Source organism: Hyla sarda, chromosome 5 (genome assembly GCF_029499605.1).
Source record: "Hyla sarda isolate aHylSar1 chromosome 5, aHylSar1.hap1, whole genome shotgun sequence".
NCBI classification, from domain to species: domain Eukaryota; kingdom Metazoa; phylum Chordata; class Amphibia; order Anura; family Hylidae; genus Hyla; species Hyla sarda.
The window spans coordinates 200788131-200805716 of NC_079193.1; the positions used below are offsets into that span (position 1 = coordinate 200788131).

The 17586-nt window shown below is 38.2% G+C and overlaps 1 protein-coding gene across 1 annotated transcript in view; it reads right to left on the bottom strand.

The window, feature by feature from the left end:
- Positions 1-4119: 4119 nt before the first annotated feature.
- Positions 4120-17586, bottom strand: part of CDH9 (cadherin 9) — a 212072-nt gene continuing 198605 nt past the window's right edge. The window contains exons 10-12 of the mRNA XM_056520966.1: positions 9275-9392; positions 8926-9177; positions 4120-5100 (exon numbers count right to left, since the gene is read on the bottom strand). Coding sequence (XP_056376941.1) covers positions 4622-5100; positions 8926-9177; positions 9275-9392 — 849 coding nt within the window. The 3' untranslated portion in view covers positions 4120-4621. The remainder of the gene's footprint in view (positions 5101-8925; positions 9178-9274; positions 9393-17586) is intronic.

Here is a 17586-nt window from a genome sequence, read left to right on the forward strand (position 1 = left end):
CCTCTAGACTTAGAGGACTCCCCCTTGTCATGGTTACCAGCCGAGGTATAAAAAAGATCACTAGAAACATCTTTCAACTGTCTATTCACACAGCTGTACATTGTGATCAAATCACTTCTAAGATGACTATTCTCCAAACTAAATAACCCCAAGCTTGATATTCTGTCTTAGGACCCAAAATTCCTCCTACATGTTCTGTTATCTTTTTATATTCTATAATTGCAAGAAGTAGTAAGTGAACCCTTAAATAACAAATGGAGAAATCTAGGTTATTTAAAAGACACAATTAAAGACAACCACAATCTAATTTAATTGATAACAGAGTTACGTGCATTTTTCATGTTTTGTTATTGAAACAATAACAACAGGTCACCCTGCCAAACCAAACAACTATTTAATCAGATTGGTAGCTACTAGCATCATATACTGCTCGAAATTATTGAATGGATTTGGCTATAATTTAATAATTCATTTACAAATACACTATTTTCACAATTGAATAAATATGTCTGGTTTACCCTTTAGGTCACCAACATTTGTAAATCCTTCACTCTTATGGTGTAGTGGTACACATTGTCAAAGTTAAATGGTACTAATCAATAATTGAGAGATCCAATTAATTGAGTACACCTGCAGTACAAGAGCAGGGTGAATTGCTGTATTTAAAAAATGTCACAAATGGGACCCCCCCTCCCCCTTTACATGTTTCATCACTAGTGTGACATCTCCAGAGGCTAGGGGGAAATTGCCACATTAGTGTTGAAACATTTTAGAGGGGCTCTGTGACATGTTTTAAGTACAACTCATGGGTCCCCTGGGCAATAGATTATCATGGGGCCCCCTTCTGTTGCCCACCCATGTGTAAGCAACACCTATATAGATGTCCTGCCAACACACAGTATTATAAGTAGTATGCATTACATATAGTGTATTGTTGTGTATTTTAAACCCAATAAAACACTTTTTTTTTTACTTTAGTAAAAATGTGTGCAGAAATGTGTGTGTTATATTTTTGATCAAAGATAACTACAGTATTAGGATTGCTCAAGAACATACATTTTCCCAAATATACACTGCAAATATATAGTTGCAATAGTGTGGACTCACAAGTGACATTTTCTCTGATCGGATTTATTCTTGTTTTTTTATTTTTATTTGGCCCAGGTGCCATGACTCCCTTGAAGTCAGCCCCCATTTCTCCAACCCCAATATTAGGTAGGAAGCAAAATACATTAAGTAAATAGGCAGACACCCCTGGGGTCTCTTACTCTAGTTTCCTCTCTGTGTTTGGCAGGCCGATCCTGAGCCTTCACTATCTGGGAGTTGGGGTACTTATCTGTGGCAGTGCCTTCACAGGATATGGATGTGGGTTCCCGTTGGGAACATCTCTGACACAAAGCTAGTTGAAACTAGCTTTGTATTGCATAAAAGAACACAACCATGCATAATGTAACAAAACAGTTTGGGAATAGTATAGCACAAATATGTATAAATGTATATAGATCTGACCCACACAAAATAACACCTGCGGCCCTTTTAGCTGTTGGGTACCTTCAGTTGATGCACATTGAATAGATGGGACGCATACAAATTCTTGTGACCATGGCTATTGAACATATAGAGGAGATCATTTTTACTGCAGAGTGGAGCTCTATTCTGCAGCATAGCAGGCTTAACACAGGGGAAGAGGCATGCCAATGAAGAAGCCAGCGTGACAGATCTTCTGAACATCGAGCATCATTGTGCTTTGGGAGGGGGGGGGGGGGTAGTGGAAATGCCCAGTGCTCCGTGCTTTTCATTACTAAAATCCAGAAGATCAGGAATTATAGAAGAAAAAAGACATGGACAGAAGATAGGTAAGTATGGTTTTCATCAGTAGTACCCGCACTATAACTCAGTATGAACAAGTAAGTGTGGAGATTACTGATTACAGACAGATTACTTATAAATACTTGTTTGATATATTTTTTTTTTTTATCCCATTGAGTGAACAGCCACAGTGCAGTGCTAAAAAGTAAATAAAGTAATATGGATTCACCAAAAGGCAGATGTGATAATACATTTGGTTTCACAAGGGCTTTGCCCATTAAATAAAGACACACAAAGCCTGGTTACTAAAAAAAAACTTTTTCTTAAGAAACATTAGGTATTTTGGGCTATGTTTTGAGGCAGATTACTTTTACCTGGAAAAAGATTCTAAAGCATAACTAAATACATTGGTGCATGTCAATGTTTAAACAAGATGTCTACAAAAGGAAAAATGCAAGACTGCTGCTACATTCAATAGGAGTGGGAGAACTATTAAGATTATGCCAGGTGTTCAATGAACAATCTAGAAAGAGTTAAGAAAGAACCATGAATAACAACAAAATACCCAAAGACTCTAAAAATTGCAAGAACCTCTATTTGAATTGGTAATGAATGTTTATATAGATGTCAGGGCCCAACTTAGCCATGCAAAATCTTCTATCAAGTCTTCCAGGTGCATGGGCATCACTTACCTAGGGAGGAGATGGCAGCAGGATGAGAACGAAGCAAACCAATGGAGAAAGCATGATGCTCTGTGCAATGTTCTTCTAGCAAGCATTTGCATTCATTTGGATATTAGTTACAAATAGATGATTATATAGGGGGAGATTTATCAAAACCTGTCCAGAGGAAGAAATTGCTGAGTTGCCCATAGCAACCAATCAGATAGTTTATATTATTATTTAGAGCCCTTTTAAAAAATTAAAGAAGCAATCTGATTGGTGTCTATAGGCAATTCAGAAATGTTTCCTCTCGACAGGCATTGATAAATCTCCCCCATAGTTCTTGAGGCTGAAAAAAGACCAGGGTCCATCAAGTTCAACCTATAACCTAATTTTGTCCCTTCTGTGTTGATCCAGAAGAAGGCAAAAAAAACCCTTATGAGGCTGATGCTATATGCCCATACTAGGGAAAAAAATTCCTTCCCGACTCCAAATATGGCAATCAGAATAAATCCCTGGATCAACGTTCTGTCCCTATAAATCTTATATCCATAACATGTAATGTTATTACTCTCCAGAAACATGTCCAGGCCTCTTTTGAACTCTGTGTTCACCATGACCACATCCTCAGAGTGTTCCGTAGTCTCACTGCTCTTACAGTAAAGAAACTCGATCTGTGCTGGTGTAGAAACCATCTTTCCTCCAGATGTAGAGGATGCAACCTTGTTATAGATACAGTCCTGGGTATAAACAGATCATGGGAGAGATCTCTGTACTGCCCCCTGATGTACTTATACATAGTTATTAGGTCGCCCTTGTGCCATCTTTTTCCTTAACCAAATAACCCTAATTCTGATAATCTTTTTGGGTACTGTAATCCTCCATTTCCCTGTATTACTCTGGTTGCCCGTCTTTGAACCCTGTTAAATTAACAGGCCTATAATTCCTGGGGTTAGTTTTTGACCCCTTTTTGAATACTGGCACCACATTTGCTATGCACCAGTCCTGGGGAACAGACTCTGTCCCTATCGAGTCCTTGAATATTAGATATAGGGATCTGTCTATTACATTACTTAACTCCCTTTGAATGTGGGGGTGAATGCCATCTGGACCTGGTGATTTGTCTATATTGATAAATATTTCCTATATAGACTCCGTTGCAATAAGGAATGAATGGCAGTGGCCTATGTCAGCAGTATAGTGCAAAAATTGTTTAGGAATGGTTTACCGAACACAACAAAGGGTTAAAGGTGCTGACCTGCCTTTCAGTCAAGCAGCTGCAGAACACACTGAAATGTAAATCCATTAAGGCTAACCATTCATCTCACAAGACTTAAAGTATCTCAGAGGCATGTCAAAAGTTTTGATCGTTAGTGGTCTCATTAATGAGAATCTAACCGATCATTATAACAAGCGGGGATAACCCTACCATCTCTTTCCAGTTACACTATATGGGCTCCATAGACTTATAATAAAACCTGTCTAGTGAAACTGGACAGAGATTGCAACGATCAGAGGAGTAAAGCGCATAACTGCTTTCTTCTCAGCACTTTTTCTAATTATTGGTGAGGGTCTAATGATGTGTTACATGTCATACAGTATAAAGGGGACTTATACTTATAAAGATATATAAATATACAAAAAAAACTATACATGTAAGCCCAATTGGAAACTTGAAATATATCTTTTTTTTTATAATGCAAATACTTTATGTATTACATTTAATTTTATTCCAAAATATTACAAAAATATAGCTTTACATTTATAAAAATAGAGCGATCATACAATCACAGACATTCTAATCGAATAAATAACATTCACAACTATTTTTTCCCCAAATACTTGTAATGCTTAATATATCTTTTTGGTTAAATTTTATATCATATGCCTGCCTTTTATTTATTAATTTTCTGTTGTGTGCAAGCTGAAAAATAGAAATAACATTAAAGGCACATAACAGTATTCCCATGAATTCGTATTACCCTCCTTTAGATTAAGCATCAATCTCAGCTTGTTATTCCTTTTTGTAACCATGATAAGAAAATAGTTCCGACTATATCTACAATAAGTAACTTTGTAAAATGTATTCTATAGAATTTTTGCATAGTTCATCATTACTAGACGACAGCCATAGTAGACATTCCTTTGAATCAGTCGCTTTCATTCCCACCATACATATCTGCAAGCTTCTTGAATCGAGGCCCCCAGTCATTGAGATATCGATAATCATGATTCTCATCAACCACAAGGGATTCCAAAGAGCTTAGCGATTCAGCGACGGAGTCATTACCTTCATAGGCATAGGTTGCAAGTGAGTCATATGGAGGAGCAGTTGCATCTGCATCATTTTCATTTATTCTTCGTTGAATAAAATCTTGAACATCAATATTTTCCCACAGAGGAACTGTCCTTTGTATATGAAATATAGTGTCAGGGATGATATCTCTTCTAAGTTTATTTTCCTCTCTAGCGGGATTTCTTAGTGCTCCAATATCAAAAGCTTGCGTATCCTCCTCACCTCCTCCTTCATCATTATAGGTCACAACATTATCTCGCACATCATCCTTTGAAAATATTAGTGGTTCTTTTTTCCTATGCTTCTTTAGAGCTGCAGAAAGGACTACTAATGCTGAAAGGAAAATTAGAAAAAAAAATTATATTGTAAATTTGCTGAATGTTTAATATTACAGATTACTGTGTCCTTAACATCGGTCATATAAAGGTGTATATATAGAATTTAATGTTTTGAAAATGTGTGGACCGGAGTATTCTTGCTTGTTTATACACTGTAGGAAAAAAGTATTTGATCCTCTGATATTGTATGTCTGCCCACTGACAAATAAATGATAAACCTATTATTTTTATATGTGGCTCTGGAGAGCTGATGACTCGGGGGCTGCAGGAGAGATTGCGGTGGTCCCCAGCAGCAAGATCCCTGCGATCAGACATCTTATCCCCTATACTTGGATAGGGGATAAGATGTCTAGAGGTGGAGTACTCCTTTAAGAAAGTGTTCCTAATCTCAGCTCTTTACCTGTATAAAAGACACCTGAGAGCCAGAAATCTTGCTGATTAATAGGGGGGGGGGGGGGGGGTCAAATACTTATTTCAGTAAAATGCTAATCAATTCACAACTTTTTTGAAATGTGTTTTCTGTTCTTTCACTGTTCAAATAAGCCTACCATTAAAATGATAGACTTGTCAGTGGCCAAAAAAAAACAAAATCAGTAGGCATTCATGGCAAGATTGATAAGTACTGCATTTTATTATAGGGAAATATTCATATAGAATATGAATATCCCATAACTGCATACAGTATATTGTATAAGTGAGTACACTCCTCTCACTTTTGCAAATATTGTATTATATCTTTTCATGTGACAACACTGAAGAAATGAAACTCAGCTACAATATAAGTAGTGAATGCACAGCCTCTATAACAGTGTTTAATGTTGTGTCCCCTCAAACTAACTCAACACAGTCATTAATGTCTAAACCTTGGAAAAATAAAAATTAATGCTAAGTTCAAACTGTAATCTCATATTGTATCTACAGTGAATTTATATGGGTCTCTATGTTTCTACGTTCCTTCAGAGTTTCAAGAAGCACCTCTCTGAATTTGGACAAATGTGCACAAAAATATTGCAGGATGTGAACATTGCATCAGATGGGTCGTAATCATTGGTAACAAATACATCGATAATTGAAGCAAAAGAACAAGACTCAGAAATTGGCCAAATGAATGAGAAAGACATTGAAAAATATGCCTTCAACAATACATCTCAAGTAATAGTGTTAGAATAAGATTGTATGCATGCATGTATAATGTTCATCCGGAAGTTACAAATTTTTATTTATATAAATATTCCAGGCCATGTTTTCAAGTTAGTTTGGTAATCAGCGGGTTCAACCCACCTGAGTGCAATGAATACGTCCTTCTAAGGTTCTTCCACTTTTTCTTGCATTTTAACATATGCTAATTAATTGATGACGCATCAGGTCATGTGACCTGGCGTTTTTGTATTTTAACTTGTGTGATTCGTACAACATGTCAGTCTACGATTAAGCACTTACGTGCGAAACGCGTCAGACATTGTCCTCTGTGAAGTCATTTCTGTGAATTTTCCAAATAAAGAACAAGCTTTTATCCACAAGCCCAGCGCTGGACAATCCCTTTCTTCTATAGTTTATAAGGCCGAGGGCGGAACCGGCGTGTCCATGCGCAGATGTGGGGAATTGGTCGGTGCAGAGAGCAATACTGGAATTTGCTACTTTTCTATTACTGTTGCGCTTAAAAAAATTGCAAACTGTTTAACTAAATTAGTACGTTTAAAATCCCCCTATTTTGAAGACCTATAACTTTTTCATTTTTCCGTATAAGCGGTGGTATGAGGGCACATTTTTTGGCGCCGTGATCTGTACTTTTTATTGATACCATATTTGCTTATATTAAACTTTTAATACTTTTTTAATACATTTATTTTGGAATAAAATGTTATAAAAAAAAAAGCAGCTATTTTGGACTTTTTTTTTGTACGTTCACGCCGTTCACCGTAGGGTATCATTAACATTTTATTTTAATAGTTGGGATATTTACGCACGCGGCAATACCAAATATGTATATAAAATATATTTTTTACACCTTTTGGGGGTGAAATAGGGAAAATGGGACAATTTACGTTTTTATTGGGGGAGGGGGTTTTTCACATTTTTTTTAACTTTTATTTTTGAAATGTTTTACTTTTATCTTTACACTTTAATAGTCCCCATAGGAGACTATTTATAGCAATCATTCGATTTCTAATACTGTTCAGTGCTATGTATAGGACATAGCACTGATCAGTGTAATCGGTCATCTTCTGCTCTGGTCTGCTCGATCGCAGACCAGAGCAGAAGACCCCAAGAGATGGCCTGAGAAAGGTGAGCGGACCTCCAGCCGCCATGCTGGATCATTGGATCGCCGCGGCAGCGCTGCGGGCGATCCGATCATCCATTCAAAGTACCGCGATGCTGCAAATGCCGTGATCTGTATTGATCATGGCATCTGAGGGGTTAATTGTGGAAATCTGTGCAATCACGGATGTCCACCATTACGGGCGGATCCCTGGCTGCTATCAGCAGCCCGGGACCTGCCTCGCATGAAGCGAGCATCGCTCTGATGCTCGCGGTTATGCATAGGACGTAAATGTATGTCCTATGCATAAGTACCAGCTCCCCAGGACGTACATTTACGTCCTGCATCGTTAAGGGGTTAAAAAAAATCAACTTCTTGGGTTTCTCAATCACCAATCCATTTTAAGGGTACGTTCACACGCGTGGATTTACAGCGTATTTTATGCTGCAAATCTGCTGGTGAAGGCCCGCTCTATGCTGGCTTTACATGTGCCTGCTGGTAGTGGCAATACACCGTTACCAGCAGACACACTGCGATGTGCGAGTCGCAGTATACTCGCACATCACTGGAGCTCTCTGCCTAGCTCAGAGCAGGGAGAGTGGCCGCGATGTGCGAGTAAGCCGTGCACATCACTGCACTGTGTCTGCTCGTAGCAGCGTATTGCAGCTACCAGCAGGCACATGTAAAGCCAGCATAGAGTGGGGCCGTCACCAGCGAATCTGCAGCTAAATACGCTGTGAAAATCTGCCCATGAGAATGTACCCTAAGGCTGGATTATTGTCATAACTGTCTGAAGTAGATAGGCAATGTAAAGTAAGATAGTAAAGTAAAACAGACTAAGAAGTTAAACAAACTAATGACTGAAGACATTTTGTTAAAGGGGAAGCCTGATACAAACGTTCTTATCCCCTATCCACAGCAGTCAGACACCCTGCAATCTCCTGCCCCGCACACCGGCTCTCCTAATGCATGAAGCCACCTCCACTCCGTACATGGATTACTGTTGACCACCGCATGAAGCAGTGGCAGACACCCCCACTCTAGGCATCTCTATGGCTTTCCCATAAAGATACATAGTGGGGGCATGTCGGCCACTGTTTAATGCTGTGCTAGACAGTAATCCATGCACAGAGCAGAGTTTGCTCCATGCATGAGGAGAGTTGGGGTGCGGGGCAGGATAAGGGATAAGAAGTCATATCCTGTAATTCCCCTTTAAGCACTGTATTTTATTTCCTTTTAATTCTAACACTGTTAATAAAAGTTGTGTCAAAAATTTCATTTTTTTTTATATTTAATGGAAGTAGTATATGTTTAACATTTGTCTGTCTAGAAGCAATGCAAAAAAGATTCACAACCTCTAAATCAAGTTGGTTTGCATTCAATCCCATATATTTCCTTTATCAATTCCCGATCATTCATGATCATGGTTAAAAGAGATGTCGAAAAAGTAACTGGGAGTAAAGTAATATTGTGCACATTTTTATATAGATCAATTAACTGTTTTTACAAATTACTAGTACAGTATGCCGACTTATTTACACAAGTAAAACAATGACTTACTGAGAAGTATGATGATGCAAAGTAAAATTGCAACTAATGCACCGGTGCTCAGTCCAGCTGGAAGTAAGAAAGCTTCAGCACTGCATGTCTGCACATTTCCTTTGTTGTCACAGGCACATACCTGTATAGTCAATGTTTCAGTACTGCTCTGCACGGGATAGTCATTGTCAAAAATAATAATTGGCAATGTATATGAACTTATTTTATAGCGATTGTATCCATTTCTTTTAGATAAAATACTGGCTGTGTTATCTAGCATTAAAAGCAAAATGAAAAAGTTATGATTAAGAAAAAAACAATAATAAACATACCATAAACTCTGCACAAATATAGTAACAGGAAACTGTACCTTTATTGTCTACAAGTGTAAAATTTGGATTGATGGAAAATTCCGGTATCATTTCAAAGAAAAATGTATGCCCCCGTGGAGGTTCATCTTTATCCACAGCACTTACAGACTGAATAAGCTGTAAGCAAAGCAAACACTTTAAAAAGCGGACTTGGCAAATATTGCTTTCATATTTATTATACTTCTATAAAGTATAAAGATAATATACTTAAAGGGGAACTCCAAGGAATCAAGTGGAAAACAAATGTTTTAAAATCAACTGGTGCCAGAAAGTTACATTATTTCTATTTCCAAATCTGAAGCCTTCCGGTACTTATCAGCTGCTGTATACTACAGAGAAAATTGTGAATTTATTTCCAATCTGACCACAGTGCTCTCTGCTGACACCTCCGTGTCCGTGTCAGGAACTGTCCAGATTAGAAGAATATTCGCATAGAAAATCTCTTCTGCTCTTGACAGTTCCTGGCACGGACAGAGGTGTCAGCAAAGAGCACTGGGGTCAGACTGGAAAGAACTACACACATTTTTCTGTAGTATATCTGTAGTATACAGCAGCTGATAAGTACTGGATTTTTAAATAGAAGTAATTTACAAATCTGTTTAACTTTCTGTCACCAGTTGATTTGAAAACATGTTTTTCCACCGGAGTTCCCCTTTAAGAGGCATTTAGTATTTTTAGAATAACTACTTTGTCAATGTAAATTCTTTACTGCATTACTGTCTAAAACATTCTATATAAAAGTGATCTGAGGATTTCTATAATTCCATTTCTAACATGAATATACAGTATCTGCCATAAGTGAGTCCATCTCACATTTTTGTAAATGTTTTATTTTATATTTTCCTGTGACAATAGAAATGACACTATGCTACAATGTAAAGTAATGAGTGCACAGCCTGTATAAGTGTTTAAAGAGGCACTGTCATTAAGAAAAACATTTGATATTTTCTAGTACTATAAGATTACTTTTTTCAAAATACATTTATTTAAAAAATAAAAAATTTAAAATGAAAATAGCCGCCACTAGGGGTCATCTGTCCTTATGCAGAAAGACTACTCTGTATTTTGCAGCATACTGAATACCGGCCGTAAAGTGTGATGGTATACAGTATAGGAAATCACCATTGCACCACTACAGCCTTCAGATGTTCCTAAACTACAACTCCCATGATGGGAGTTGTAGTTTTCCACAGCTGGGGGTACAATCTTTGTTAAACTCCGTGTTAGAAGTGTGTATTCTCCAGCTGTATGCCTCCAGCATTTGCAAAACTACAGACAAATGATGTGTGAGCATACTTGGAGTTGAAGTTTTGCAACAGCTAAAGGCAAAACTGCTCAAACACAGTGCTTTACAAACACTACAACTCCAGCTCTTGCAAAACTACAACTCCCAGCATGCTTGAACAGCCAAAGCTTTCTCTGACTCCTGAATGACAAAGAAGCTGATCAGACATTCAGGAGCCTATGAAAGCTGAATCCCATACAAAAAATTCTGAGAGATAACAGGGTAATAACACCAAACAACAATTTTGGGGGAAAACCCCAAAGGGGTACCCTAAACTAGAAACCCCCCAGAAAAAGAATAATAAAATATAACTTTTATTGAATAAAATCACTTGTTGTAATTCAAATTGACACCACTAGGTGTCAGTACCACACTGAATTAGAAAAACAGCTGTAATCTATCACATACATGCTGATGAGCTCATAGTGTAGCCACTGTAGTGTAATTCAAATTGACACCACTAGGTGTCAGTACCACACTGAATTAGAAAAACAGCTGTAGTCTAGCACATAGATGCTGATGAGCTCATAGTGTAGCCACTGTAGTGGTGTGCCGTTTATATTTTGTATGGCCACTTATTTAGCTACAACGGATGGAAATGCTATCTGACTATAATGCTGCTATTAAAATGTCACACAAGCCTAAGTCCTGATGTTTCATTGAAAACCCAACTTCATCTGGAGGACTGGCGGCTAGTGAGCACCAGAAGTAACATCGCAACTTATATAGACTCCCTATAAGTTTGATTGTTGAAACATGTGTCAGGTGCAGTAAAACTGCCATTGATGGCATAATCTTGTGCCACACATAGTCAGTGTGCATGTCTGGATTCTCTGCTGAGGACTCCGGACTTAGACATCAGTAGGAACGTGAAGCTGTAAAGTACACATGTGTGGATGTTCGCGCATGTTGCCCGACTTAGAAACTGCTGCGGGTGTATGTCTGTCAGTGCACTTGTGTGGAAAGATTGTGCATGACCGCGTACTTAGAAGAATGAGCTGAAAGAATATCACTGGGCTTATCTCATAACCATTGTCACGGTGCACATATGGACAGGTAAATATATCAGTATCCTTGGAAAAGGAAATGAAATAAACCTTACATTGATAACATCCATAGTTTCACAGGGCACATAAGATATATTAATATTCCTCATTATATCATGTGAACCTGCCCCATAGACTGCACATCATTATGGAATCCAGGATGCAAAGTCACTAGCATTTAAATGTACAATTGCCACCAGGTAGTGAAGGTACAGATTATTATAAGTAGATGTGATAGGGATTACTGTACCCTACACATCTATCCCATGGACTGCATAACACGTAAGACCCAAAATACTAAATAAGGTTGCATAATTGCAGCACCAAACTGTGCAGATACCAACGAATGGTATGATTATCAATAGTAAAAGTCATAATTAATGGTGACTAAACAAAATGACGGGGGGGGGGGGGGGTAGGAAAAACAAGAAAGAGCCAAGGAGAGTATATCTGGGTTGAGGGGTGAAAAAAAACTAATAAATGTATGAAAAAAAGCCGGGGTGTAGTAGACCAAAGAGGGGTAAGTATGCAAAAGAGGAGAGTGGACTTCCAGTAGTGTAGTACAAATTCTAGGAAAAAATATTAAGTAAATCAATTCAAAAATGCCGAATAGGAGAAGCCCTCATTAAAGGGTACCTCTCATCAAATAAACTTTTGATATATTTTAGATTAATGAATATTGAATAACTTTCCCATAGCATGTTAATGAAAAATATGCTTCTTTCTATTGTATTTTTCTCGATCAGTCCTGTCAGCAAGCATTTCTGACTTATGCTGGAGTCCTAAACACTCAGAGCTGCCAGCCTGCTTTGTTCACAGCCAAACAGGCTGTGAACAAAGCAGGCTGGCAGCTCTGAGTGTTCTCCTTTGTGAACAAAGCAGACTGGCAGCTCATATTGTTTAGGACTCCAACATGAGTCTGAAATGCTTGCTGCCAGGACTGGTAGGGAGACCCCTAGTGGTAATTTCTTCAAAGTGGAAATTAAATAGAAAGAAGCATATTTTTTAATAACATGCAATTGTAAAGTTATTCTCCATACATTAATCTATAATATATCAAAAGTTTTTTTTGATGAGAGGTACCATTTAAAGAAGAAGTATCATGTACCAAGTCAAAAAAAAATGATATCCTGTGAAAGTGCATCAGCTCACCATTCTGACAATCTGCTCCTCATGTATCTCACCCTCTTTCTTCTCCTGCAATCCCCTCTGAAAGATCGGTACTTCCTGGTCCATGGAGGTCCCTGACTTCCTGTCTCCCATAATGCCTTTCAGTTCATCACAGAAGTAGCCCAGCAGAGACCAGTGCTTCCTAACCAGGGTGCCTCCAGCTGCTGTGAAACTGCAACTCCCAGCATGCCTGGGAGTTTTAGTTTTGGAACAGCTGGAGGCACCCTGGTTGGAATACACTGACCTAGACACTGATCACTTTCCTAACAGCAGGCTCAGTGTTTCCCCTCCCCCTGCTTCTATTCTCAGGACATCGTTCTTTTAGACTGACCTGCTGTCAGATTGTGATCAGTGCAGGGGAGAGCAGGGATCTCCCCCTCTGCTTCTTCTCAGGACATCGTTCTTGCTCTTATAAACACTGAGCTTGTTGTCTGATCGCGCTTCCCTGCCGAGAAGATGAAGATGCTTGCTCAGCTCACTGGGGCTACTATGATTGACTGAAGCTGCACATGGGAGATGCCCTGGCCATGCACAGAGCGTGGCTGAGCTGCAGGCAGCACACAGAACTATTGGAAATTGTGACATCATGGCCCCCAGCATAATGCAGCTCAATGGGAGGGTCGCAAGTCATCAGAACAGGGAGCTGCTGAACTTCCTCTCTGAACAAAGAAGCTAGAAAAACAGGTTTTACATACAAGATGGGTAAAGTAAGTGATTTACAAAGTGATATAACTTTTGCTTCTGCATTTAAAACACAATACTTTTTCTACATGAGACATCTCCTTTAAGGCCTGTTGGACTTCTACTGTTTAACCGATAAGTCCAACGTGCCTCCTCTCGTAAGAGGAGGCCATCCACATTCCCCTTGAGGGGACCCAATCTCATCTAGCGTAGGCCCCAAAAGGTCAATATATCAATTCTGCCGTTATGTTGACATCTGACATGTCTAGCCAGAAAGGTATCGGTCTTGGTTCTGACTGTGCTCAGATGTTTACTGATCCTGCGGCAGAGCTCTTGTGTGGTCTTCCCAATAGATAATTTGGGGCATGGGCACTGAGCAATGTAAATTTAATTTTTGCTGCTGCAATTGATGTAATCAAAAGTTGAATAGCTCCATCTATCTGAAGGATTTACAAAAGACTTTGTTTTCTTCATGTATTTACAGAAGGTGCAGTGGCCACAGGAGAAGGAACCCTGTGGATGTCCAGGCTACCAAGTTGACATTCGTTCTTTCAATGCATGAAAATGGCTGTGTACCAGCAAGTCACTGAGATTAGAACCCCTGCGGATATGTAATGTTAGGATTACGACTCAATTTATCTTTCAGATCATTATCAGATAAAAGAATATGCCAATGCCTTTGTAAAATCTGCATCATTAGTGTGGCATATGCAGTATAGGTGCCTATACATCTTATGATATTATCTGTTTGAGTGGCTGGTCGGTTAGATGACAATAATTCCGTACAGTTGCTCCTAGATGCTCTGTTGAAAGCAGTCCTCAGATGTTTTTTGGGGTAACCCCTATGGACAAATCTAGATGTCAGTTGACTACATTCTTGCTTGAAAAGTTGATAATCCAAGCAGTTTCTCCTTGCTCAGAGATACTGGACGATAGGTATGCTTTTCTTTAATGACCTGGGATGCCAACTATACCAATGCAGGAAACTATTCTTATAGTAGGCTTGCAGTAAATATTTGTTTGTACCTGGTTGTTGTCATCAATAAAAATAGAAATATCAAAAAAAAAATTTAGTTTTGCCCCCTACCTCCAATGTGAACTTCATCCCTAATGAAGCCTATTCACAAAATAACCAAATAAAGATACATCCCCATTGCACAAAATCAAAATATCATTGATATATCATCCCCAATATAAAATGTCCTTCTGTAAACAAAAAGATCATCATCACTAAAAACAACATTGTGCTCCCACTACCCCCAAAAAAATCTGTGTAAGAAGGTGCACAAGTGATGGCCGTGCCTTAAATCTGCTGATAGAGGTCACTGCCAAAGAGAAAGAAATTGTGAGTGAGTAAAAAGTGTAATAATTGGATCACAAACAAATTGTGCTGGGTGAAGCTTTTAGTGTCAAGAAAACTAATGACTGCCTTAATACACAAATTGTGATGAATATTAAAGTACAAACTTTCTGCATCCAAACTCATAAGTGAAGGTGTCATTCACCGTGAGATCATTGATTTTAAGAACAGTGTCTTTGGTGTCCTTTTCCAAAAAGTGCAGGGACGATACAAAAGGTGTCAACATACACACTGGCTCCTTGGTAACATTGTTGTTACCAGAGATGATTGGACGTCCCTTCCATTCAACGGATTTGTACCTTTGTGTGTTTTAGGTAAGATGTAAAACGTTGATATTGTGGGATGTGGATTGAATATGAATTTAATTTCTTCCTCACAGGTAAGTCCTTTCTGTTTAGCGTTCATCAATAGTGACTGCAGTTCGGCCAGAACTCCTGAGTAAGATCCCGACTCAGTGGATGGTAAGTTTCCCTATCTTTCAGTAAATTCTGAGCAATATCAGCATACGTGTCCCTATCGAGTAGAACAATGTTATCGCTGTTATCGGACTGCTTTATAATCAAGTTATTGTCCGCTTATAGTGATTGAAGTGCAGTTTGTTCTTCCCTCAAGAGATTTGAATAAATCAGATTAGATTTAGGTTTGATCCGTTGGATATCCTTGGTTACTAAATTAACAAAAGTGTCTATTTCAAAGTACTATGTAAAGGATGGTGTGATTTTCGAATGCGGCTTTAAATCGGTAAGAGGTGCCACTGCCTGTATATCAATACTCTCGTTTTCTAACAATAAAGTCTCAAGTGTTTCAATAGCTTCCGATTCTTGTCTGTTCTCAGTTCTTTCTTGGTTCCCATGTTGAGTGTGCCATTTATCTAGTGCCAATTTATGGGCAAATAAACTGACATCTTTTACCCATGAAAATTTGTCAAACTTAGGAGTGGGCGTGAAGGATAATCCCTTCAGCAATAGAGTTTTTTCAGATGGACTAAGTTGATGAGAGGACATATTAATCCCTTAAGTACCGTGCATTTTTCTGTTTTTGCACGTTCGTGTTTTCCTCCTTATCTTTTAAAAATCATAACCCTTTCAATTTTGCACCTAAAAATAAATATGATGGCTTATTTTTGCGCCACCAATTCTACTTTGTAATGGAATCAGTAATTTTACCCAAAAATCTACAGCAAAACAAAAAAAAAATAATTGTGCAACAAAATTGAAGAAAAAAATACCATTTTGTGAATTTTGGGGGCTTCCGTTTCTACACAGTAATTTTTTTGGTAAAAATTGCACTTTATCTTTATTCTGTAGGTCCATACAATTACAATTATACCCTATTTAGAGGTTTGATTTTGTCTTACTTCTAGAAAAAATCATAACTACATGCATGAAAATGAATACGTTTAAAATTGTCATATTCTGACCCCTGTAACTTTTTTATTTTTCCACATACGGGGCAGTGTGAGGGCTGATTTTTTGCACCATGATGTGAAGTTTTTATTGGCATAATTTGTGTTTTGATCAGAATTTTTGATCGCTTTTTATAAAAAATTTTATGGTATAAAAAGTGACCAAAAATATGCTATTTTGGACTTTGTAATTTTTTGGCGCATATGCCATTGACCTTGCGGTTTAATTCATGATATATTTTTGTAGTTTGGACGTTTACACATGCGGCAATACCACATATGTTTATTTTCATTTACACAGCTTTTTTTTAATGTGAATAGGTGGGTATTTCAGACTTTAATTAGAGGTGAAATCATCTTTATTACCTTTTTTTTTACTTTTTTTTTTTTTTGCAATGTTATAGCCCCTATTTTGATGCTTGGCCAGAATTTTGAAAAGAAAGAGGATTCTGTGGGGTAGGGGCCGGAATGTGGCCTTGCACTAATGGTCCTAATCCATAAGAAGACCCAGAGCCATAAGTAGGACCCTATGCCTGTGATTTTCCGGAATTACTGGGTGGGTTACCTGATCTCTTATATGGTGGTCTTTTGGGTCATCTGTTCTGGTCTTTGTATTTACATTTGCTACCGGTAGCTGACTGATTACTAGAATCAGAATAATATTCAGTACCAGAGGTGTCAGATTCTGCAGCACAGGTGGGTAGTAGGTTTAACAGGAAAGCCCCTAGGTTGGGTGTTATGTTCTTTATATGTCTACACTTGCCTGTGGCAAAATCAGTATAATCTCTTATACATTTATTATATTTTCTCTATCAGATGGATGGAGCTATACAATTTTTGATTACATCAATTGCAGCAGCAAAAATGTAATTTACATTGCTCAGTGCCCATGCCCCAAATTATATATACATTGGATTTATCGGTAGGAGTCCAACAGGCCTCAATGAGGGCTTCTCCTATTCCGCATTTTTGAATAAATATACTATATATTTTTTTCCTAGAATTTGTACCACACTACTGGAAGTCTACTCTCCTCTTTGATCTACTACACTGTGGCTTTTTTTTCCATACATTTATTAATCTTGTTTTCACCCCTACACCCAGATATATTTACCATATTTATGTTGTCACTCTTCTTGGCTCTTTCTTGTTTTTCCTATCCACCCCCCCCCCCCCCCCCCCCCGCATGAAAATTTGTCCATGTATTCGCAAAATATCACGAATTCGAATATGGCCTATGCCGTTCATCACCAATGGCAATAACATGATTATGTCAAAAACCCTAATCCTGTAATCAAATGTTATAGCTACATTACAGTATTATTGTACTGTCTTGGTACCAGAGCTATTTTACCATGACTATA